Below are 27,132 nucleotides of genomic sequence, written 5' to 3' on the forward strand. Positions count from 1 at the left end.
GGTGGAAGCAGAGTGAGGAGACCACAGAGTGGCCCAATGACATAGTGGGGAGGTGGAAGCAGAGTGAGGAGACCACAGAGTGGCCAAATGACAGTATTAGGAGGTGGCAGCAGCATTAGGAGGAGGCCACAGAGTGGCAAAATGACAGAGTGTGGAGGTGGTGGCAGCAGCATCAGGAGGAGGCCACAGAGTGGCAAGGTGACATAGTGTGGAGGTGGCAGCAGCATCAGGAGGCCACAGAGTGGCACAATGACAGAGTGTGGAGGTGGCAGCAGCAGCATCAGGAGGAGGCCACAGAGTGGCACAATGACAGAGTGTGGAGGTGGTGGCAGCCGCATCAGGAGACCACAGAGTGGCAAGGTGACATAGTGTGGAGGTGGCTGCAGCATCAGGAGACCACAGAGTGGCAAAGTGACATAGTGTGGAGGTGGCTATAGCATCAGGAGACCACAGAGTGGCAAGATGACATAGTGTGGAGGTTGCAGCAGCATCAGGAGACCACAGACTGGGAAGGTGACAGTGTGGAGGTGGCAGCAGCATCAGGAGACCACAGTAACCCAGTAACAGAGTGGGGAGATGGGTGGCAAAACCACTACCAGCTGAAGATGGTGGGTGAAAGAAGGAGCACATGGCATCAGATGTGTGGCATCAGGCGGGTGGCATCATCAGAATAGTAGCTGAGGCAGGAAGCGAGAAGAAATCGGTGCCAGTGTTGGTGTGGCACCATGGATGATCTAGTCTGATGCATCAGGCATTGGTGGGTGGAAATCCTGGCTGATCCACACCTGAATCATCTTGACAAAGGTCAGTCTCTCCACATTTTGGGTGGACAGACGAGTTTTCCTTCGGGTAACTATTGCCCCAGCCGCACTAAACACCTGCTCTGATGACTCACTACTGGCCTGGCAGGAAAGCTTTTTGGCTGCCCAGTAGTCCAGCGGATCTTTAATGTGGGGTGGCAGGGTGCTATGCAAGTATGCCACCACCTGGTGATTCAGGTTCTGCTCCATATCTAGCTGCTGCTGCTGAGTAGTTTCTTCACTAGGCGGGTGAGCAAGATAGAAGCTATAACCCGCACAGGACACTGGGAAGGAGCGTAATTTAAACTCATACAAACGACCCCACCCAGTGCACCTGAAGGGAGGCAGATACAGCTCAACTCCAAAACCAAAACAAAAAACTTCACATGTGCTGCTAACCTGGCAGACCTCCGCACATAACCTGAGCAGGGAATGACATAGTCATGGCAGAGGAACGTGAGTGCAGAGGGTCCCCCAGTCAGACCTGTGAGAGGATGGACAATGGCGCAGATAGGCAGCGGCCAATTGAATACATAGGATATAGGATGTCTCTATAGTAGTTCAGTTTGTCCTCCCTCTCAGCGGGTGTAAAAAAGGCCCCCATTTTAGACCGGTAATGAGGGTCTAACAAGGTGGAGAGCCATAAGTCATCCCTCTGCCGAATGGTGACAATTCGGCTGTCACTACACAAGCAAGTGAGCATTCATAGGGCCATTTGTGCAAGTGACTTGGAGGAACTTCCTGCCTCCATCTCCACTGCATACTGCCACGGTGTGTCTGGGTCATCTGCCTCGTCTTCCTCATCGCCCAGCAGTAGTGATGGCCTTGCGGTTCGCCGAACATGCAAACATATGGCGATATTCGCGCCTGCCATATTTTTTTACATTGTGAAGGATTTTGACCCATGAAAATGACACATCCATCAGGTGGTACAGGACAGCCAATTGAGACATTTCAGCACATGGACATACCTTATCAATAAACCTGATCTGGGTGCCATTTTATTTTCAGTCTTTTGCCAGTGTAGGTCGAGGTTGCTGTGTGAAGCAGCTAATAGGGCCACAAACGTCCTTTTAAGGACTGGTATAGGTGTGTTATCGATAGGTGTGACATACTGAGGGGTGTAATATACTTATAATATACTTTCTAACATAGAAAGTATATTATAGTGCAATTGTATTGTGCAGCAGTTGTGTGCGGTTCTGCTGTGATACTGTAGCTAGATAGAGGGACAAACGCTATTGGAACAAATAATTTCTAGTGGTGTGATATACCAGTTGCCCCCCCAAAAAAACAGATTGAAGCAGGGGTGTTTTATACCAATAATATACGTTCTATATAGTGCATTTAGGTAGTGCAGCATTTGTCTGCGGTTTTGCTGCGTTACCGCATCTATACAGAGTGACAAACGCTATTGAAACAAATAGAGTGACAAATGCTATTGATACAAATAATTTCTACTGGTGTGATTTACCAGTTGCCACCCAAAAAAACAGATTGAAGCAGGGATTTTATATACCAATAATATACGTTCTATATAGTGAATTTAGGTAGTGCAGCATTTGTTTGCGGTTTTGCTGCGTCACCGCATCTACACAGAGTGACAAACACTATTTGAAGAAATAATTTCTACTGGTGTGATTTACCAGTTACCATCCCAAAAAACTGATTGAAGCACGGATTTTCTATACCAATAATATACGTTCAATATAGTGCATTTAGGTAGTGCAACATTTGACTGCGGTTTTGCTGCGTCACCGCATCTACACAGAGTGAAAAACACTACTTGAAGAAATAATTTCTACTGGTGGGATATACCAGTTACCCCCCAAAAAACTGATTGAGGCAGGGGTGTGATATACCTTCTTCCACAAATACTGCTCTTCTATAGGGACTTTTGTCACAGGGTCATTTTGAAAATGACAGGCAGAGGAAGAGGCAGGCCATTCCGCAGGGGTGATAGGGGTCGGACAGGTGCACCAGGCCGGAGCCTAAGTGGGAAGTTGCAGAAAGTGCGTGCAATTACATCAAAGGACACACCAGACTTGGTTGAGTGGCTCACTCAGCCTTCCGCTTCTGCACCTTCCTCATCCTCTCTATCTGCACCCTTTTCACTCTCTGTTGTGTCCACCCTCAAAGACACCACCACCATATCCCCTCCGCTCAAGTCAGAGGAATTATTTTCCCATACATTCCAAGACCTTACCGATGCACAGCCATTCTTGGCATCGGATCAGGAAGAGAAGGTATCAACGGTCGCCACCCAGCAGTCTGACGACAGTACCCAGATCAGCCCAAGGAGTATGGTCCCCGCTGTTGCTGTCTACTCCGAGATCTCTAATGTCAGTGGTGGTGAAGGTGACGAATCCGATGATGACGTGTCAATGGACATCATGTGGGTGCCCACAAGAGAGGAAGAGGAGGGGAGTTCAGAGAAGAGACGGAGCAGCAGATAGGGAGGAGAAGCAGGCAGAACTTACAGTGCACAGGAGGCAAAAAACAGACTGCTAATGTATCTGAAACAAAACATCCACCATGCACGTCACATCTGGCGCTCCCAGGACGCTGGCACATGGCTCCGCAGTGTGGGCTTTTTAATGTGTCCGCTGCTGACAATAGTGTTGCCATCTGCAGCCTGTGCTGTCAACGCATAAGTCGCGGTAAGCCCAACACTCACCTAGGGACGACCGCCTTAAGAAGGCACTTGGCCTCCCATCACCGAGCCCAGTGGGAGCAACACTGTCAGAACCCACAAAGCCACACTCCCAGTGCTCACCATCCTGCCTCTTCTCCTTCTCCTCTCTCCTCCCAGTAATCCTCCACTCCGCCTTCCACTGTGCCGTCGTTGCGTTCATCTGGCAAAAGGCAGGCTTTCTTGCCCCAAATGTTCGAGCGAAAAAAGATGATGACGCCTGATAACCCTCTTGCCCAATGGCTGACCGCCAACGTCATAAATTGGTGGACTCGGAGGCCTTTAGAAAATTTGCGGCCATTGGAACACCACAATGGAAGGTCCCCAGAAGGAAATATTTCTCCCAGAAGGGCATCCCAAGCTATATGGCCACGTTCAGCGGCAAGTAAATGTATCTCTGGCACACAGTGTCGGTGCCAAGATACATCTGACCAAAGACCCGTGGTCTAGCAAACACGGGCAGGGAAGGTACATAACTTTTACTGCCCACTGGGTGAACTTTCTGATGGCTGTCCTCCCTTTCCTCCTCTGCTGACTCCTCCTTTTCCGCTGCTACCGTCTCTTCCTTTGCGCCCCCCCAAGATCCCCAGAACCTATTCAACGTACCAGGTGAGACGTTTCCATACTGTGCTGCGGCTGTTGTGCCTGGAAGAGCCACACCGGTCCTTCACTCCTTTGAGCTTTGCGGTCACAGGGAGATCAGTGGCTAACCCTGCTCAATTTGACAGTTGTTAAAGTTGTGTGTGACAATAGTGTCAATCTGCTGAGCTCGAAGAAACAGGGCAAAATGACACACGTTCCATGCATGGCACACGTCCTGAACTTAGCCAAGCAGCGATGTCTCCTCCACATTAGGCTGGCCATTAGCTGCTGACAGTCCTCTAGTAGCTCGCCTTTTCTGTATAGTGGAGCTGAGCATACAGTATAATACTTGTCTGGCTGAGGGAACAGAAAAGGACAGGTTGAGGACAGGTGAGGGCACAGGGCCTGCTCCCGGGCCATGCCAACTAAGGGTTGTGTCTGACAAACCCACCAACTCTTAGCTGGGGGTGTGTGATGTCACTTGGGACAAAGTGGATGACCGAGTCATCCATTCAAGAACCGCTGGGTTGCTGGTCAAGACACGACCGCTAGATGACACCGGGAGCTCAGGCCTCTTGCTGCGACTCCTGCTGCCACGCCCCCTTACCCTGCTGCGACCTGTGCCTGCACCAGAAACATTTAGGCCTGTGCCACTCACCTGTGCAGGGCCTTGCACTTCTCTGTCTGACATACTCAAATAAATAAAAAGGAAATTAAAAAACGACTACTAAACCCATTTTTTGCCACTATTACATGCAAAAAAGTGCTTTAGAACATATAACTGCAACGCTGAATGGCAAATATATAGTTTTTGCCACTAATACACGCCAAAAAGGGCTGTAATATTCTCAATTCACCACACAGCGGCAAATACTTTGTGTGCCACTAATACACGCCAAAAACGGGTTTAGAACATATAACTGCACCGCTGAACGACAAATAGGCCTTTATTTTTTCCATTTATACTCGCCAAAAAGGGCTTCAGTACATATAACTGCACCGCTGAACGACAAATAGGCCCTTATTTTTTTCCACTTATACACGCCAAAAAGGACTTTACAGCATTTAACTGCACTGCTGAACAGCAAATAGGCCCTTCGTTTTTTCCACTTATACACTTCACAAAAAGCTTTAGAACATATAACTGCACCGCTGAACGGCAAATAATATATATTTTTTTGCTACTAATACACGCCACAAAAGGCTTTAGAACATATAACTGCATCGCTGAATGGCAAATAATTTATTTTTGCCACTAATACACTCAAAAAGGGCTGTAATTTTCTCACTTCACAACACAACGGCTAATCAGTCCTTTTTTTCCCACTAATACAAGCCAAAAAAATGCTTTAGTGCATATAACTGCACCACACAAGGGCAAACAAGACATCTTGGCTAGCCAGTAGCTGCTGACTCTCCTCTAGTAGCTCGTCCTCGCTGTATAGTGGAGCTGAGCATATAATACTTGTCTGGCTGAGGGAAGAGAAAAGGACAGAGGAAGGTGGAAGACAGATGAGGGCACTGGGTCTGCTCCCAGGCTTGTTACCATTCAGCAGAGGAATGACTACTGGCTCTCCACCATGTTATACCCTCGCTTCCAGTCCAAAATGGGAGCCTTTTTTACACCCGCTAGGAGGGAGTACAAACTGAACTACTATAGAGACATCCTATGTAGTCAGTTGGCCGCTGCCTATCTGCGCCATCATCCATCCTCTGGTCTGACCGGGGGGGCCCTCTGCGCTCACATTCCACTGCCATGGCTGCTGTAGTGGGGTGGGGGGTGGGAGCAGTTCCAGCTCCATCAGCAGCAACTTGAGTTGGTGATGGGCAGCTTTCTTCACCCGCCTAGTGAAGAAACTACTCACCAGCAGCAGCTAGATATGGAGCAGAACCTGAATCAGCAGGTGCTGGCATACTTGGATAGCACCATGCCACCCCACATTGAAGATCTGCTGGACTACTGGGCAGCCAAACTGGATTTGTGGCCGCAACTAGCCAAGTTTGCCCTGGAAAAGCTTTCCTGCCAGGCCAGTAGTGAGTCATTAGAGCGGGTGTTTAGTGCGGCGGGGGCAATAGTTACCTCAAGGAGAACTCGTCTGTTCACCCAAAATGTGGAGAGACTGACCTTTGTCAAGATGAATCAGGTGTGGCTCAGCCAGGATTTCCAAGCACCAATGCTACCTCTCCCAAACCTTGTCAAAAGAGACTGCCTCCCTCAGCTACTATTCTGATGCTGCCATCCACCTGATGCCACACATCTGATGCCAAGTGCTCCTTCTTACACCCACCATGGCCAGCGGGTACTGTTTTTGCCACCTACCTCCCCACTCTGGTCTCCTCATGCTGCTGTTGCCACCTCCACATTATGTCATTGTGCCCTCTGTGGTCTCCTCCTGCTGCTGCCACCTCCAAACTCTGTCATTGTGCCACTATGTGGTCTCCTCATGCTGCTGCCCCCTCGACACTATGTCACCTTGCCAGTCTGTGGCCTCCTTATGCTGCTGCTTATTCAACACTATGTAAATGGCCACTCTGTGGTCTCCTCATGCTGCTGATGCTGCCACCACCCCACTATGTAATTGGGCCACTCTGTGGACTTCTCAAGCTTTTCTCCCATCCTCCCCACTCCAAAAATTGGCCACTATTTTGCCTTTTTGGCCTGGTTGACATCATTTATTTGACCCTTCTTCTTATCTGTCAGAAGGAAGGAAAAATGAGACGCACAACGGATCCTGTCTGTGTAGCAGCTGTAAGGCCTGTATGGTCCCATGAGAATTGGCTTATGATTTAGTAGCCAAAAGCAGGAGTGAGCCAAAAGCAGGAGTGGGTACAAAACACAGAAGACATGCAAATATTCCATTCATGTGTCATCTCTGTTTTGGATCCACTCCTGTTTTTTTTTTGCTTCAGCAATACTGATGGATTACTGCTGATCAACACAAACTTACTGCTGACACCTTCTCCACTCTGTTGGGGGGCTCTACTTGTATAAGCGTTTAATAGAACAGGTTCTGTAGACATCTATGTGGAGATGTGGAGTCAATTGACGACTGTGTAAAAAGAGTGCACTCTTTCACGCTACAGTAGGATCTTGGGCCTCTGCACGGTTCTTTATACCTGGCGCTAACATCAAGCTGTAAGGCTGAGTTCACGCTTGAGTTACTTGGTCAGTTTTGGCCCCGAAACTGCCCAAATAAGTGAAGTGTGCAGTGATTCTAAGAGCGACGCCTGTCATGTGCGTGTCATACTGATTCACAGTATTGTTTCACTACCACAGCAGACTTTCTATGCGTGTTACTGCAAGGCACAGTGTTCTACACCACTATACAGGCTCTCTGCAGCCAGGAAATAGCAGTTTTTTAATGCTATTCGCCACAAATAAATTTGGATCGAATCGAATGCTTTGGGAAATTTCGGCAAACCGACCTAATCACATTTTTGAGAAATTTGCTAATCTCTAGTCACTGGCCTAGAAAGTTCTTTAAATTGAATGCCCTTATCCTAATCAGGATTAGACATATTATTGGAACTCAGGCAGTTTGAAGGGTTGATGGTGCTCCAGTGAGTGCTGCTTTTTGCTGATTGTATACCAGGCACAACCAGAAATCTACCGACGCAGATCACATGGTTGTTATAAGGCCTGCTGGGTTTGAGGGCCAACACTGTAAGATATTCCTTCTCTTCCAAGGCTGCTATCAGCTGTGCTCTAAGGAGTCCATGGTCTTTTCTACGAAGTCCCAGAGCCTGACATAAAGGGGGGGTGGGCAGTCAGCATCCCGATAGTGCCTGAGGATACTCCTGTATTTTTTACTGGTATTAATGTTTTAAATCTGATTGTCGCTGCTGGGTCTTGAACCCAAGGCATGCTTTATGGCAAGCAGAATTCTTACCAGTTTAGGCCTCTTTCACAAGGGCGTGTGTGCCCCGTGGTCGTGCTGTGGCCCACAAAATGCGGGCCGCAATGCACAAACACAGTCCGTGGGGCAGCCGCAGCAGATCGCAAAAATATAGGACATGTTCTATCTTTTTGCGGAACGGAAGTACGGGACGAAACCCCACGGAAGCACTCCGTAGTGCTTCATAGGGTTCCGTCCCGTGCTTCCGTTCCGCACCATTCCGCATCTCCGGATTTGCTGACCCATTGAAGTGAATGGGTCTGCATCTGTGATGCGGAATGCCCACGGACCGGCACCCGTGTATTGCGGATCCGCAAATGCGGTCCGCAATACGGCAACGGGGCGCACACGCCTATGTGAAAGAGGCCTAACTGAAAGGCTTTTTTTAGAGTCAATGGAATTATTTTCTCTGACTAAAAATCACTTCCCATTCTCTATATATATTACATACCTGTACATTGTATGGTTTATTTAAATGAATGGGACTGAGCTGTAACAACAGGCACGAACACTACTAAAAGTACAGAGCTGTGCCTTGAAAAAAATCAAGCGGAGGCGCACTAAAAAACTTCATACAGCAGATCACCAGAGGTGCTGAGGGTTGGACCAGCATCGATCTAATAGTAATGACCCAAACTAAGGATCGGCCATCAATTTTAAGTAACTGGGCAATGCCTTTAAAGCTGTTATTCTGAAGGGAAAAAAAGTTCTTTAAATTGAGTGCTAAGCTGAGGCTGATAATTCCAGTTTTTAATTTTACTGAAATCTGCTAACAAACAATTCCTGATAGTAATAGTAGCGTTTTGATTTACATGATTACGTGTCAATATTCCACTAACAATATTGTAACCTACTAAGTAATCCACAGGCTATGTCCACGCAGCCAATTCCTACTGTAATATGCCTTGCCACTTGCTTACCTGAGACTTCAGACAGTCCTGAGGAAATTGGTACTGTAAAGGGGAATGTATTCTGCACGATAGGTTGGAGTGGGTTACCTGAGTCAAGTTGCCTGCGGTATCCTTGGTCAAGGATTTATTGGGCAGGGTCTGCGAGACAACTTCCAAGTAGCCTAACACAGGCAGTGAGTGGGAAGATCTCCCTCTGTCTTGGGTCAGATTTGTTAAAATTAGATTGTAGGCATTTGTGGACACCTAGTAACATTAAATATAAGACTTTGTATAAAAATATTTGAAATGCATATTACAATGTGTGAATGATAATCAACAGAAATAATTCACAAACAATTAGTGACAATCGTATAAAGCAAGTTGGATTACTACAGAGCCTGCAAGGGATGTCAATCAAGTATATAACGCAATGAGAAATCCCCAAACCGTACCAACAGAATACCGCCTTGTGCACATGGCCATATGCATTTTCTGGTCCGTGTGGCATCCACATTTTTTGCGGAACCATTGACTTCAGTGGTTCCATGGTCCGTATTTTGCTGCCAAGTATAGGACGTGTTCTATCTTTTTGTGGAACAGAAATATGGATGCAGACAGCACAGGGATCAACTGTGTGCTTTCCTCATCTATATGTCTATTCTGCAAAAAGGTAGTATATGTCCTCTCAGTGTAGACCATGGACTCATTGAGTTCAGCGGGTCCACCCAAAAAACGGGGATGGCACACAGACCACATACATATTTTGCAGATACGCAGTTGCGGGCTACAAAAAGGACACCGTTGTGTGCATGAGGCCTACTACACATATGCACTGCTCTTACCGTCGGGTGGGATGTGCCTGGAGGACTAGATACTGTTGCAGTAGGAAATGTTTCATCCCCTGGCAAGAAATGAACAATTAATTTTGGCATATTCAAGGAAGTAGTAGAAAAAAAACAGGTGTTAAAGGGTTTAGCACTTTAGGGCTCAGATGCATGAGCGTCATTCAATGGCAGGCATTACCACAGGAAATTTAACACATAACATTTCATGTATTTTCAGGATTTGCCCACATGCACTTCCATACATTTTAATGTGTTACCACATGGTGATACTTTCAATTATATTTTTTGCTTTAAAATTTCCTGCAGTACTTTGGTCAGCAGTTTGCATCAGTATTTGTCACCCAAAACCAGGAGTGGATCCTACAGAGAAAGTATAATGAAAAGATTTGTGCCATTTCTGCATTTTGGACCCACTTCTGTTTTTCTGTTTACAAACTGTGATGCAAAATACTGAGCAATAATGGGCCTCAGGACTTTACCCCTCAAAATGCCAGTTTGATTTTAGTGACACTACAGCACTTTAATGATTTATATAGTGGCAACATGTTCTGCAGCGCTGTACATAGATTGCTATCAATAATGTCATTCCCTGACCCCATTGGGACTCACAATCACATGTCTTTCTGCAAGATCCATTCAGATGGATGGACCAGTTGTAGAAAGCTCTGCAACAAATCTGCTCATTGTGAATTCACTCTAGACCTTGTTGATATTTTCCCCCATTTCTTCAGGTCTCGGAGTGCACTCTATCATGTATGCATACATATAAGTAAGTGCACCCTCTCCTCCAGTCTATAAAAGACATATCCCTTTAGGTAATTCTGAGTAAACAGGGGGGAACTACCATTTAGAATATTCTGTCTAGAATGGAGAGTGGCTACAAAGAGCATCTCTCACGTGGTATTACACATCTCTCACGTGGTATTACACATCTCTCACGTGGTATTACACATCTCTCACGTGGTATTACACATCTCTCACGTGGTATTACACATCTCTCACGTGATAATCACATCCATTGGCGCTCATTTGCGCCAGCCTGATTACACAGGTCAATGTTAACTGGATACGGGAGGAACCATTTGTTCCTCCCTCATTCATTATCCCACTCCCAGCATGCACACTTGCTGAGCTGCTTTCAGAACTCCCATAGAAGTGAATGAAGCATGCTGGGAGTCGTAGTTTCACCACATATAGAGTGCTGACCCCTGCGTTAGATGAATGAGCTTGTTTGCTCGCTCATCAGCTGATTGACTGCTCGATTATAGAAGCAAAATATCTGGAACAAGCTTTCCTAAGTATGCTTCCTCCCAGTAATTTGACTGATTATCAAGCAGCTTTGAATGGTCAGCCAATATCAAGGAGAACCACGTTACGCTCCGTTTCCTTGTGGTGAGTCTGAACACTTGGATCCCCCCCACAGATTAGTGCTGACCTTTGAATTCATCTAAAAAAAAAAAAAAAAAAAGAAAGGAACTTACAAAGTGGACAAGCCCTTTATTACTTTAAAATGTTTTCATCCATGAGCACGTAGGAAGTTAGAGAAAAGCAGGCTTACACTAGGCTATTCTACAACAAACTTAACCATACAGTGTAATATTCCATGCTATTCTGTGCTGGTGCTTCATAGGTTAATATTAGAAGAAAGAACAATCGTCCTCATGCATGTTTAATAAGTGCCAACAGGAGAGCAGTGCGGAAATTCCTGAATCCTGCGCTGGCTGAACAGTTATCCAGCTGCACAGAGACATCTGCAGATCTGCAGCAGTGTACATACTACTTCCATGCTCCATTTAAAGGGAAATTTATTACTATCATATGGGTTTCCTATCAAAAACCTTCACTGTTTTTACCCTGATTTTCATACTAACATTTTCAAAGTTAAACATGGTCTACCCACAGAATTATAATATGTGTGCGTTGTACACGTGTTACTTAAGTGTAAGCAATAATGGAAGAAATGTGACAATCACAGAGCCTAAGGTAAGCAGGTGTCCAGAGAGCCCCCGAAACTATGAAGAATTAAAAAAACTGTGCATAAATAGACGCAAAGTATAGTAGAGCAAACAGCAGCAATAAACACATCCACACAAAATGTAACATAATAAAGATTCCATTATTCTACACTGCTGGACATATTTATTCACGTATTACTGGGGTTTATAGTATGTGTGAGTGTAATCAGCGAGTGGAAGCACCCACCCCATGGGCAATCAACAGAAAGCTGCCCTTTAAAGGGGTTTTCTGCTTTCCCCATATTGACGACCTACCCTCAGGATTGGTTGAAAATCACTCAGCCTCCTCCATTTAGATACACTGCTCCTGCCATCTGCACTCTTAGGAGTAGTGTTGATTGAATCGAAGCCAAAGAATTGACTTCAATCAGAATTTCAGAAAAAGTTTGGTTCGTCATGAACCGAATTTATTCGTGCTTCATGGTTACATTACATAGTTACATAGTTAATACAGTTGAAAATAGACATAAGTCCATCAAGTTCAACTAAGGGATAGATGGGGACACGAATCCCAGAAGGAAGTGAGACTCAGATTTCTATACGTTTTCATAAGCATTAATGTTGTTCACTTTTAAGAATTCATCTAAACCCTTTTAAAACCTGTCCACTGTTCCTGCTGTGACCACGTCCTGAGGAATAGAAGCTAGAAAGGTTCACAGCAGCATGTTCGGTGTGACTGTTTATTGGGACCAAGAGCGCACACAAAAAAAGATGTCCTGAGGAAGTCTATTCCACAGCTTCACAGTTCTTACAGTAAAGAAGCTTTGACGCTTCCGGAGACTGAACTTTTTCCTCTCCAATCGGAAGGCAGTGCCCCCTTGTCTTTTGAGGGCATTTTACATTAAACAGTTTTTCACCGTATTTTTTGTATGGCCCATTTATATATTTGTATAGGTTAATCATGTCCCCCCTTAGACGTCTCTTCTCAAGACTGAATAAATTCAATTATTTTAATCTTTCTTCATAACTAAGACCCTCAATGCCCCTTATCAGTTTAGTCGCTCTCCTCTGTACTTTTTCCAGCTGCAGTGCGTCCTTTCTATGAACTGGTGCCCAGAACTGAACTGTATATTCCAGATGAGGCCGCACCAACGCTTTGTAAAGTGGTAATATCGCATCACATCCCTGCCCCGCAAGTCCATTCTTCATTTAATGCATGAAAATATCCTGGTGGCCTTAGAAGCAGCTGATTGACATTGCTTATTTAATCTACCATCTACAAGGACACCCAAATCCTTATCTATAAGTATCTCTCCCAGTGTTACATGAAGGACAGAGATTATTGCTACCAAGATGCATAACTTTCCATTTGTCCACATTGAACCTCATTTGCCAAGTTGATGCCCAATCACCCAGAGTGTTCAAGTCAGCTTATAGTATATGGACATCTTTCATAGACTGTACAGTACTACATAGTTTGGTGTCATCTGCAAAAAGAGAAATGGTGCTATCAATCTCGTCCTCGATATCATTAATAAAAAAATAAAAAAATAAAGGGCCCAGCACTGACGCTTGGGCTACACGACTTATAACATGGGACCATTCTGAATAGGAATCATTGACCACAACTCTCTGGACACGGTCCTTCAGCCAGTTTTCAATCCAATTAAAAACTATACTTTCCAAGTCTATAGGTCTATAATTACCTGTGAAGGACCTAGATCGTTTTTTTAATATGGGCACCACATTTGCCTTGCGCCAATCACTTGGCACTGTACCAGTACATAGAGAATCTTTAAAAATGATTAACAGGGGCACAGCAATGACTGAACAGAGCTCTTTAAGCACTCTTGGGTGTAATCTATCTGTACCCGGAGCCTTGTTCACATTACCCTATTTAACTTATCTTGGACCATATCTGCAATTAGCCAATTGAGTATATTAGTGGGTGTACTAACAGCCCCAGCACCACAGATATCAGCTCCTTTCTCTTCTTTTGTATATACAGAGCTAAAAAAAAAAACACATTTGGCAACTCTGCCTTTTCCTTATCTTCAGTGACTACCCCCCTCCCCCTTTGCCATTATTTAGTGGACCTACCTGCTCAGACCTAGGTTTTTTAGCATTTATATATTTAAATAATTTTTGGGGATTTGTTTTGCTCTCTTTTGCTACCTGCTGTTCGTTTTGTATTTTTGCTAATTTTATCTCCTTTTTACAGATTTTATTAAAATTAAGCCCTTTGTAATCTTCAAACACTAAAGCTGACCCCTCAGATTTGTATTTTTTAAATGTCCTTTTCCTTTATTGCCCTTTTTACAGTAGCTGTAAGCCATGGGGGGTTTAAGTTTAGCGGTTTATACTTGTTACCTAAAGGAATACATTTTTTTGTGCAATTACTCAATGTGGATTTAAAGCTCTCCCATTTATCCTTAGTATTATTATGTGACAGTAGCTGCACCCAGTCTATGCCCTGAAATGCTGCCCTCAACCCAGGGAAATTACCTGTTTTGAATATCAGTGTCTTTGCTCTGCCTGACGGAGTTTGCTTCTTATAGTTTAGGGGGAATATAATTATATTGTGGTCACTATTACCTAGTGTTTCTCGAACAGTCACATTTCCAACAAGCTCTGCATCATTAGAAATTACCAGATCCAACAGAGCATTGCCCCTAATGGGATCTTCGACAAACTGGCACATAAAGTGGTCCTGCAGTAAGTTGAGGAATTTTCTCCCCTTTGTGGTTGAGGCAGAATCTCCCATTATGACCAGCCTGTGCAGCCCGCTCTATTTGGTTATACAATTGCATTTCTATCTCTTCTGTAATCTTTGGGGGTCTATAGATCACACCAAGTATTATTCTTTCAGGGTTTTTATCCCTTTGAACTTCCACCCATAAGGTTTCCACATGCTCACCATTCTCCCCCACAATTGCCTCTTTCACACTTGTCTTCAGATCACTCCTCCCATACAGGCACACGCCACCGCCTTTTCTATTGACCGTCTCTTTCCTAAATAGTGTAAAACCCCTAATATTTAGAGCCCAGTCATGCGAAGAATCCAACCATGTCTCAGCCACACCAACTACATCTATGTGTTCTTCTAGTACCATAGCCTCCAGCTCCCCCATTGTTCTAGCTAGACTTCTGGCATTTGTGAAAATATATTTTAAATTACTATTGCCTGTAAAATGAATATCTGGGATTTTTGGGTTACCTTTAGGGATGAGCGAACTCGAACTGTATAGTTCGGGTTCGTACCGAATTTTGGGGTGTCCGTGACACGGACCCGAACCCGGACATTTTCATAAAAGTCCGGGTTCGGGTTCGGTGTTCGTCGCTTTCTTGGCGCTTTTTGACGCTTTCTTGGCGCTTTTTGAAAGGCTGCAAAGCAGCCAATCAACAAGCGTCATACTACTTGCCCCAAGAGGCCGTCACAGCCATGCCTACTATTGGCATGGCTGTGATTGGCCAGAGCACCATGTGACCCAGCCTCTATTTAAGCTGGAGTCACATAGCGCCGCCCGTCACTCTGCTCTGATTAGCGTAGGGAGAGGTTGCGGCTGCGACAGTAGGGCGAGATTAGGCAGATTAACTCCTCCAAAGGACTTGATTATTGATCGATCTGCAGCTGTGGGTCATTGAGCTGCTGATACTCAATTGCTCACTGTTTTTAGGCTGCCCAGACCGTTTGTCAGTCACTTTTTTTCTGGGGTGATCGGCGGCCATTTTGTGTCTTGTGGTGTGCCAGCACAAGCTGCGACTAAGTGCATTTAACCCTCAATGGTGTGGTTGTTTTTTGGCTAAAGCCTACATCAGGGTGAAGCTGTCACACCAAGTGCATTTAACCAGCAATAGTCTGTTTATTTTTTGGCCATATACTACATCAGGGGCAAGCTGCGCCTGTCACCAAGTGCATTTAACCCTCAATGGTGTGGTTGTTTTTTGGCTAAAGCCTACATCAGGGTGAAGCTGTCACACCAAGTGCATTTAACCAGCAATAGTCTGTTTATTTTTTGGCCATATACTACATCAGGGGCAAGCTGCGCCCGTCACCAAGTGCATTTAACCCTCAGTAGTGTGGTTGGTCAAGCTGTCACACCAAGTGCATTTAACCAGCAATAGTCTGTTTATTTTTTGGCCATATACTACATCAGGGGCAAGCTGCGCCCGTCACCAAGTGCATTTAACCCCCAGTAGTGTGGTTGGTCAAGCTGTCACACCAAGTGCATTTAACCAGCAATAGTCTGTTCATTTTTTGGCCATATACTACATCAGGGGCAAGCTGCGCCCGTCACCAAGTGCATTTAACCCTCAGTAGTGTGGTTGGTCAAGCTGTCACACCAAGTGCATTTAACCAGCAATAGTCTGTTCATTTTTTGGCCATATACTACATCAGGGGCAAGCTGCGCCCGTCACCAAGTGCATTTAACCCTCAGTAGTGTGGTTGGTCAAGCTGTCACACCAAGTGCATTTAACCAGCAATAGTCTGTTCATTTTTCGGCCATATACTACATCAGGGGCAAGCTGCGCCCGTCACCAAGTGCATTTAACCCTCAGTAGTGTGGTTGGTCAAGCTGTCACACCAAGTGCATTTAACCAGCAATAGTCTGTTCATTTTTTGGCCATATACTACATCAGGGGCAAGCTGCGCCCGTCACCAAGTGCATTTAACCCTCAGTAGTGTGGTTGGTCAAGCTGTCACACCAAGTGCATTTAACCAGCAATAGTCTGTTCATTTTTTGGCCATATCCCAGTCTAATTCTGTCAGTAAATCCATACCGGTCACCCAGCGCCTAAATACTAGGCCTCAAATTTATATCCCGCTAAATCTGTCGTTACCGCTGTACTGTTCTGGCTGGGCAAGTTATTTAGTGTCCGTCAAAGCACATTTTTTGTTCTGGGTTGAAATACAATTCCCAATTTAGCAATTTCATAATTTAGTGGTTTCTGCTATATCAGAGTTATTTGAAATCTATCCCTAAAAGGGTATATAATATTCAAGGTGCACATAGGGTCATTCAGAATAACTTCACACACACGCTACTGTGCATTTCCAAGTCTAATTCTGTCAGTAAATCTATACCGGTCACCCAGCGCCTAAATACTAGGCCTCAAATTTATATTCAGCTAAATTTGAATACAATACATTGGGCCAAATAATATTTTTGCTGATGTGGTGAACGATAACAATGAGGAAAACATCTAGTAAGGGACGCGGACGTGGACATGGTCGTGGTGGTGTTAGTGGACCCTCTGGTGCTGGGAGAGGACGTGGCCGTTCTGCCACATCCACACGTCCTAGTGTACCAACTACCTCAGGTCCCAGTAGCCGGCAGAATTTACAGCGATATATGGTGGGGCCCAATGCCGTTCTAAGGATGGTAAGGCCTGAGCAGGTACAGGCATTAGTCAATTGGGTGGCCGACAGTGGATCCAGCACGTTCACATTATCTCCCACCCAGTCTTCTGCAGAAAGCGCACAGATGGCGCCTGAAAACCAACCCCATCAGTCTGTCACATCACCCCCATGCATACCAGGGAAACTGTCTGAGCCTCAAGTTATGCAGCAGTCTCTTATGCTGTTTGAAGACTCCGCTGGCAGGGTTTCCCAAGGGCATCCACCTAGCCCTTCCCCAGCGGTGAAAGACATAGAATGCACTGACGCACAACCACTTATGTTTCCTGATGATGAGGACATGGGAATACCACCTCAGCATGTCTCTGATGATGACGAAACACAGGTGCCAACTGCTGCGTCTTTCTGCAGTGTGCAGACTGAACAGGAGGTCAGGGATCAAGACTGGGTGGAAGACGATGCAGGGGACGATGAGGTCCTAGACCCCACATGGAATGAAGGTCGTGCCACTGACTTTCACAGTTCGGAGGAAGAGGCAGTGGTGAGACCGAGCCAACAGCGTAGCAAAAGAGGGAGCAGTGGGCAAAAGCAGAACACCCGCCGCCAAGAGACTCCGCCTGCTACTGACCGCCGCCATCTGGGACCGAGCACCCCAAAGGCAGCTTCAAGGAGTTCCCTGGCATGGCACTTCTTCAAACAATGTGCTGACGACAAGACCCGAGTGGTTTGCACGCTGTGCCATCAGAGCCTGAAGCGAGGCATTAACGTTCTGAACCTGAGCACAACCTGCATGACCAGGCACCTGCATGCAAAGCATGAACTGCAGTGGAGTAAACACCTTAAAACCAAGGAAGTCACTCAGGCTCCCCCTGCTACCTCTTCTGCTGCTGCCGCCTCGGCCTCTTCTGCTGCTGCCGCCTCGGCCTCTTCCTCCGCCTCTGGAGGAACGTTGGCACCTGCCGCCCAGCAAACAGGGGATGTACCACCAACACCACCACCACCTCCGTCACCAAGCATCTCAACCATGTCACACGCCAGCGTTCAGCTCTCCATCTCACAAACATTTGAGAGAAAGCGTAAATTCCCACCTAGCCACCCTCGATCCCTGGCCCTGAATGCCAGCATTTCTAAACTACTGGCCTATGAAATGCTGTCATTTAGGCTGGTGGACACAGACAGCTTCAAACAGCTCATGTCGCTTGCTGTCCCACAGTATGTTGTTCCCAGCCGGCACTACTTCTCCAAGAGAGCCGTGCCTTCCCTGCACAACCAAGTATCCGATAAAATCAAGTGTGCACTGCACAACGCCATCTGTGGCAAGATCCACCTAACCACAGATACGTGGACCAGTAAGCACGGCCAGGGACGCTATATCTCCCTAACTGCACACTGGGTAAATGTAGTGGCAGCTGGGCCCCAGGCGGAGAGCTGTTTGGCGCACGTCCTTCCGCCGCCAAGGATCGCAGGGCAACATTCTTTGCCTCCTGTTGCCACCTACTCCTACTCGACTTCCTCCTCCTCCTCTTCTTCCACCTGCTCATCTAGTCAGCCCCACACCTTCACCACCAACTTCAGCACAGCCCAGGGTAAACGTCAGCAGGCCATTCTGAAACTCATATGTTTGGGGGACAGGCCCCACACCGCACAGGAGTTGTGGCAGGGTATAGAACAACAGACCGACGAGTGGTTGCTGCCGGTGAGCCTCAAGCCCGGCCTGGTGGTGTGTGATAATGGGCGAAATCTCGTTGCAGCTCTGGGACTAGCCAGTTTGACGCACATCCCTTGCTTGGCGCATGTGCTGAATTTGGTGGTGCAGAAGTTCATTCACAACTACCCCGACATGTCAGAGCTGCTGCATAAAGTGCGGGCCGTCTGTTCGTGCTTCCGGCGTTCACATCCTGCTGCTGCTCGCCTGTCTGCGCTACAGCGTAACTTCGGCCTTCCCGCTCACCGCCTCATATGCGACGTGCCCACCAGGTGGAACTCCACCTTGCACATGCTGGACAGACAGTGCGAGCAGCAGCAGGCCATAGTGGAGTTTCAGCTGCAGCACGCACGGGTCAGTCGCACTACAGAACAGCACCGCTTCACCACCAATGACTGGGCCTCCATGCGAGACCTATGTGCCCTGTTGCGCTGTTTCGAGTACTCCACCAACATGGCCAGTGGCGATGACGCCGTTATCAGCGTTACAATACCACTTCTATGTCTCCTTGAGAAAACACTTAGGGCGATGATGGAAGAGGAGGTGGCCCAGGAGGAGGAGGAGGAGGAAGAGGGGTCATTTTTAGCACTTTCAGGCCAGTCTCTTCGAAGTGACTCAGAGGGAGGTTTTTGGCAACAGCAGAGGCCAGGTACAAATGTGGCCAGCCAGGGCCCACTACTGGAGGACGAGGAGGACGAGGATGAGGAGGAGGTGGAGGAGGATGAGAATGAAGCATGGTCACAGCGGGGTGGCACCCAACGCAGCTCGGGTCCATCACTGGTGCGTGGCTGGGGGGAAAGACAGGACGATGACGATACGCCTCCCACAGAGGACAGCTTGTCCTTACCCCTGGGCAGCCTGGCACACATGAGCGACTACATGCTGCAGTGCCTGCGCAACGACAGCAGAGTTGCCCACATTTTAACGTGTGCGGACTACTGGGTTGCCACCCTGCTGGATCCATGCTACAAAGACAATGTGCCCACCTTACTTCCTGCACTGGAGCGTGATAGGAAGATGCGCGAGTACAAGCGCACGTTGGTAGACGCGCTACTGAGAGAATTCCCAAATGTCACAGGGGAACAAGTGGAAGCCCAAGGCCAAGGCAGAGGAGGAGCAAGAGGTCGCCAAGGCAGCTGTGTCACGGCCAGCTCCTCTGAGGGCAGGGTTAGCATGGCAGAGATGTGGAAAAGTTTTGTCAACACGCCACAGCTAACTGCACCACCATCTGATACGCAACGTGTTAGCAGGAGGCAACATTTCACTAACATGGTGGAACAGTACGTGTGCACACCCCTCCACGTACTGACTGATGGTTCGGCCCCATTCAACTTCTGGGTCTCTAAATTGTCCACGTGGCCAGAGCTAGCCTTTTATGCCTTGGAGGTGCTGGCCTGCCCGGCAGCCAGCGTTTTGTCTGAACGTGTATTCAGCACGGCAGGGGGTGTCATTACAGACAAACGCAGCCGCCTGTCTACAGCCAATGTGGACAAGCTGACGTTCATAAAAATGAACCAGGCATGGATCCCACAGGACCTGTCCGTCCCTTGTCCAGATTAGACATTAACTACCTCCCCTTAACCATATATTATTGGACTCCAGGGCACTTCCTCATTCAATCCTATTTTTATTTTCATTTTACCATTATATTGCGAGGCTACCCAAATTTGAATGAACCTCTCCTCTGTCTGGGTGCCGGGGCCTAAATATATGCCAATGGACTGTTCCAATGTTGGGTGACGTGAAGCTTGATTCTCTGCTATGACATGCAGACTAATTCTCTGCTGACATGAAGCCAGATTCTCTGTTACGGGATCTCTCTCCTCTGCCTGGGTGCTGGGCCTAAATATCTGACAATGGACTGTTGCATTGGTGGCTGACGTGAAGCCTGATTCTCTGCTATGATATGAAGACTGATTCTCTGCTGACATGAAGCCAGATTGTCTGTTACCGGACCTCTCTCCTCTGCCTGGGTGCTTGGCCTAAATTTATGAAAATGGACTGTTGCATTGGTGGCTGACGTGAAGCCTGATTCTCTGCTATGATATGAAGACTGATTCTCTGCTGACATGAAGCTAGATTGTCTGTTACAGGACCTCTCTCCTCTGCCTGGGTGCTGGGCCTAAATATCTGACAATGGACTGTTGCATTGGTGGCTGACGTGAAGCCTGATTCTCTGCTATGATATGAAGACTGATTCTCTGCTGACATGAAGCCAGATTGTCTGTTACGGGACCTCTCTGCTCTGCCTGTGTGCTAGGCCTAAATATATGCCAATGGACTGTTGCAGTGGTGGGTGACGTGAAGCCTCATTCTCTGCTATGACATGCAGACTGATTCTCTGCTGACATGAAGCCAGATTGTCTGTTACGGGACCTCTCTCCTCTGCCTGTGTGCTAGGCCTAAATATATGCCAATGGACTGTTGCAGTGGTGGCTGACGTGAAGCCTCATTCTCTGCTATGACATGCAGACTAATTCTCTGCTGACATGAAGCCAGATTGTCTGTTACGGGACCTCTCTCCTCTGCCTGGGTGCTGGGCCTAAATTTATGACAATGGACTGTTGCAGTGGTGGCTGACGTGAAGCCTGATTCTCTGCTATGACATGCAGACTGATTCTCTGCTATGACATGCAGACTGATTCTCTGCTGACATGAAGCCAGATTCTCTGTTACGGGACCTCTCTCCTCTGCCTGGGTGCTGGGCCTAAATATATGCCAATGGACTGTTGCACTGGTGGCTGACGTGAAGCCTGATTGTCTGTTACGGGACCTCTCTCCTCTGCCTGGGTGCTGGGCCTAAATATCTGACAATGGACAGTTGCATTGGTGGCTGACGTGAAGCCTGATTCTCTGCTATGACATGAAGACTGATTCTCTGCTGACATGAAGCCAGATTGTCTGTTACGGGACCTCTCTCCTCTGCCTGGGTGCTGGGCCTAAATTTATGACAATGGACTGTTGCAGTGGTGGCTGACGTGAAGCCTGATTCTCTGCTATGACATGCAGACTGATTCTCTGCTGACATGAAGACAGATTCTCTGTTACGGGACCTCTCTCCTCTGCCTGGGTGCCGGGGCCTAAATATCTGAGAATGGACTGTTCCAGTGGTGGGTGACGTGAAGCCAGATTCTCTGCTATGGGACCTCTCTCCAATTGATTTTGGTTAATTTTGATTTATTTAATTTTTATTTTAATTCATTTCCCTATCCACATTTGTTTGCAGGGGATTTACCTACATGTTGCTGCCTTTTGCAGCCCTCTAGCCCTTTACTGGGCTGTTTTACAGCCTTTTTAGTACCGAAAAGTTTGGGTCCCCATTGACTTCAATGGGGTTCGGGTTCGGGACGAAGTTCCGATCGGGTTCGGATCCCGAACCCGAACATTTCCGGGAAGTTCGGCCGAACTTCTCGAACCCGAACATCCAGGTGTTCACTCAACTCTAGTTACCTTGGTTAATGTTTGTATGTAACAGGTTCTTGTTACCAGCAGTTCTATTTTTCTTAAGTGTATAGTTCTGCCCAGTCTTCTCCCTACTTTCCTTGTTAACACCAGCCCCCATTAAATCCCCACTGTACCCTTCTATATCCCACTCTCTAACTACACTATTTACCCCCTTATTAGTATGAGTCCCCACCCTACCCCCAGATCCTAGTTTAAAAGCCCTCCAGCCATCTAACCATTTTTTTCCCACAGGGCAGTTGCACCCTCCCCATTAAGGTGCAGCCCATCCCTACTGTAGAGCCTGTAACCGACAGAGAAGTCAGCCCAGTTCTCCATGAACCCAAACCCTTCCCTCCTGCACCAGCTTCTGAGCCACTTATTTAACTCCCTAAGCTCCCGTTGTCTCTCTGGTGACACTCGTGGCACTGGTAGTATTTCTAAAAACACTACCTTGGAGGTCCTGGAGTTTCTCTCCTAGTTTCCTAAAATCATTTTAAGGACCTTCCATCTCCCCCTGACTTTGTCATTGGTGCCAATGTGTACTATGGCTGCCGGGTCTTCCCCAGCCCCACCCAGAAATCTGTCAATCCAATCTGCAATATGCTGAACCCGGGCACACGGAAGACAACACACTATTCGGCATTCACAGTCTCGGCGACAGATGACCCTGTCTGTCCTCCTAATAATAGAGACCCCTATCACCAGCATCTGTTTAACCTTTGCTGCACTCCTTTTCCCATGCTTTCTGCAGTGGTCATCCGCCTGGTTGCTAGGAAAAACGCCCTGCTGAAATGTTGCTGGCCCTGGGCTTTCATCCCTAATATCAGCCAAACAGGCATATTTACTAGGGCGTTCCAGCTCAGGACCAGCCTCCCTGGCACTTTTCCTTCTACCTCTTCTTCCTACATTAACCTAACTGCTGACCCGATAGTCCTGATCTTGCCCTCCTCCTCCCACCTCCATTTCCCTGACCCCAGACAGTGCCTGCACAGTGAGGTCTAAGCCTCTCTCCAGTTTTGCAATGCCCCTAAGTATTTCAAGCTGTTTATTTAGATCCAAGATCTGGGCTTCCGAATATGCAACATAATTGCATCTAGTGCAAATGTATTCACCCTAGAAAGGCTCTTCAAAGCACGCATACATTGCACAGGACACACACTTAGTAGTATTGTCCATGGAGCACATGTTTATATGGGGATGAACAGTAAAGAAGGAAAACAGTAAATATGAGTTAGAATTAGACCCTGTCTCCTGCAGTTGGAGGACTAGCTAGAATCAAGCCAACAACACACAAGGAAAATCTAGCAAACCTTAGTATCGTGCTCCTTGTCTTAAACTCCTGTTCTTTAACTCCACTTATTCAGCAGCCACTTAGTACAGCAAGCTTCAGGTAGAGCAAGCTAATTTTTCCTGAAATGGTGGTAAAAAAAATACATACTCACCTCACCCACTTGCTTGCTCAGAGGCCTTCATGGCCATCTTGATTAAGGATACCGTGCAAAATCTTGCGCAGGATGAGGTGTGACGAGATTTCATGAGGTGTCTTCAATCAAGATGGCCTCTCCGCGAGCAAATGGATAATGCGAGTATGTTTTTTAACCCCTGAAAGGCCTCAATTGTAGCATCAGATGCCGCGAGGGGTGGGTCTAGTCACATGTTCCTCCATCAGTGGCCATATAATGGACAGGACCTCTGTGTGGACAGCACAGAAGAATTTCCTAACAAGGGGGCATGGCTTATGAAATATAGCAAATGGTACATAATATCAGCAGAGACTTTATTATTATGTGCCATATAGTCATCTTACATATACACTGGAAAGATTAGGTGTATCGTGTTACTCCTCAAAGTCTGACACTGAATTAGCATTAGTTTACCTGCACACATTGCTGTAGGGAATACAGCATAATATAGTACCAGCAAAGTGAATGGGATCAGATAAATCTCATGTACATTCTGCTATTTTTTTCCATGTGGAAATTGAGCTGCTGTGCGATTTGTGCAATTTATTTGTTGACTTTACCCTTTTTTATCACTAGAGTGATATCTGCGGAAAATCTACATCAAATCTGCACCAAAAACCCACAAATAACACATGTGTTTTTTGGTGCTGATTTAGTGCAGAAATGAAAAACGTGCAGATTTTCTGTTTTGAAACTCACACCCATGTGCAGATAGCCTCAAAGAAGTTTTCTCACTTTTCTTAGCAATGGCATATTGCTAAAATAAGCCATTACGTATTGATTAGTCCAGGACCCCCAGAATTAGAAAGTTGGGGCTCTATCACAGTATTTCTCTTCACAGTGATGCTCCCTGCTACCCAATGGGCAAGGAAATACAACAGTCCCAGTTACATGAATAGGGCTTTGTTGCAATTTCCTGCACATGAAAACCGAAGGGACCTTTGTTTTCTGGATCAGCAGGGTCTCAGAGGTCAGACCCCCACCAATCAGAAGGCTATGGCATATCCTAGTGTTATGCCATAACATCCTTTCATCAGACTAATCCTTTAATATACATTTTGCTTATTGTTTTAAATTAGATCATTTTTGTCTCTGGTAATACGACATTGTAAATGAAGATATTATCCCAATCAGATTAATTATAGATAATGTCACACAAACAATCTTCAGTCTATATGTAGCCACGATATTTCTCAGAAGCGCCATCAGAACTGCGGTCTATGTTAACGTAAATAATATTATGTATGTATTATATACATGTAATCAAGAAGCGACATACACTGATGTTGCTTACCAAAATAACATACCAATGGCAGCTGTAAAATAGTGGTGGATCTCGTGTGGATTGAGCGCTCTCTCCCATATGATGAACTCATCGAAAGCTCCATTCACATAATGTTTGTTAAGATCACTGTTGGTTCCAACAACCAGGCTGTCGTTACTATCCCCATAACTCTGGGAAACCTGACCTGTGGAATCACTTGCATTGAACGTGCCATTAACATAAACCTTCAGACCTTCGGTGGAAGTCCAGGTAAACAGGACGTGTGTCCAGTAAGGACCTATGTGGATAAATGAAAAAAAGTGAAAGTACCTTAGTAAGAACCAAATAGCAACACCACACACACAACTACGTATTTGAACATATGGTACAAGACAGACATAAAATATTGGAAAGACTGTAGTAGAGCTGAGGTCAACTGCCACAATTCCAGATATGATAATGTGTTATTGTGGTTTTGCATGGGACTGCAATTAATACTATTGCATGATTTATTTATAAGGCTTCATGCACAGACTAATAACTTCACCAGACTACAGAGCTATACCTACTGCGTGTTGCTGCATGGTGTCTCTTTGTGACAGCATACTACGGAGGAGAATACCTACATAATATCAGGTCTGACTGAGCATACCACAATATTTATTTCTATACTACTCCATAGAGATTTGACAGAAAAAAACTTCTGTATGTCACCATATTGAGGAACGGGAGGTACTAGATCTCATTACATACAAGCAGCAGTGTATAGAGACTTATTTTTCAGGCAAGGCTCCATGGGTAACATATGCAAATTACCTCATATAAGCCAAGCCAAACATAGGTGTCTTCAGGGGGTGAACACAGATCTCATAGGATTCAATAATAAAACTTAGTATGGACCCCGTTGACCCAACCCAGTTTCCCAGTATGAATGTGTCAAACACACCCAGGCAACAATGAATGCAAAACGTGACTCCCTAGATATTTTTTTACTAAGTAGACAAAATCTTTTAAAAAAAACGAAATCATAAATAGGAAAAAGTAATAAAACTTATGCTGTGTAAACAGCATCTGCTGATGGCAAACAACTAGTCAGTACCGTGGAGGAGTTTGCTACATGTAAATGTAGAGATCTCCTCCACCAACAAGCAGCAGATTGGCAGGAAGGAAAGCTTCCTTCCTGACAATCTGCTGCTATATCATCCCATGTAAAGGGACCTTAACAGAGTGTATCCACCAAGAGCTGAAAGATGTGGCGCACAATAACAGGACTATCATCTGTTGCATAACTCATTAGACAGATAAAAAAAAATCCTCTAGAAGTGATCAACACAAGAACTGTGCATCAGGAGGTTTATAAAATGGGATTTCATTGTCAATCAGCTGCACACAAGCCCAAGAACACCAGGCCCAATCCCAATTATCGTCTGGAGTGGTGTGCACCAGAAAAGCCTTCCCAGGAGTGTGGAGGCTGTTATAGCTGCAAACGGTGGCAACTCTAAATAAAACTCATGGATTTAGAATGAGATAGCCACAAAGCTCATATAGATATGATGGTGAAAGGCCCAACTTCTTTCTGCTATATAGTATAATTCCAACCCTATTCACACCATCCATGAATTAATATTCTAAAACCAAACTTAAACTTCCCATCATCAGCACTGCATACTTCACCTTGACTGTAAATGAGCAGAAGTAGAACTAGGGAGAAACTACTATAGAAATCATCAGAATTAATATATACAGAATGTGGTTCACATAAAAATGCATTGCGCATCCCATACTGGTTCATTACACACAAATCTCCTTTTATTAAAACAGAGTAGATTTCATTAACTTGCCTATTTAATGCTCATATACAATGCCCGATATTAGTCCTTCAGCTTTACTTCAGGATTTACTTTTTTACGTCTTTTTTTTTATGTCAAAACTTTTGGCGAAATAAAGTAGAGAATATAGCACTGTTTCCAGACTTGCAAACTGTTCTGATTCATGAGCAGTCACAATGACTATTCACAATTCATAAGATAATGTATTTTTCTGACTATAAGGTTCACATTCTGGAAGGAAAAACTGTGCTCAAAGGCTTGTTTTGTCTAATAGACTGAATAGTATGTGAAAAAGGCATATAACCCATTGCATAATGGTCATAGGGCTCATATATTGGGACATATGTAAAGAAGAGAAGGACCCATAGCAAAGGTTGGAAAGGGTTCCGCTTCTAGAACTGACCCACC

The 27,132-nt window shown here is 45.9% G+C and overlaps 1 protein-coding gene across 2 annotated transcripts in view; it reads right to left on the reverse strand.

The window, feature by feature from the left end:
* ADGRD1 (adhesion G protein-coupled receptor D1) overlaps positions 1-27,132 on the reverse strand; it is a 909,072-nt gene that overhangs the window by 794,215 nt on the left and 87,725 nt on the right. For both annotated transcript variants that reach the window (XM_044275622.1, XM_044275624.1), the window contains 3 exons: positions 24,939-25,193; positions 9,703-9,761; positions 8,969-9,124 (listed from right to left, as the gene is read on the reverse strand). In XM_044275622.1, the coding sequence (XP_044131557.1) occupies positions 8,969-9,124; positions 9,703-9,761; positions 24,939-25,193 (470 nt within the window). The remainder of the gene's footprint in view (positions 1-8,968; positions 9,125-9,702; positions 9,762-24,938; positions 25,194-27,132) is intronic.

This window comes from Bufo gargarizans, chromosome 1, assembly GCF_014858855.1.
Source record: "Bufo gargarizans isolate SCDJY-AF-19 chromosome 1, ASM1485885v1, whole genome shotgun sequence".
In the NCBI taxonomy this organism is placed as follows: Eukaryota; Metazoa; Chordata; class Amphibia; order Anura; family Bufonidae; genus Bufo; species Bufo gargarizans.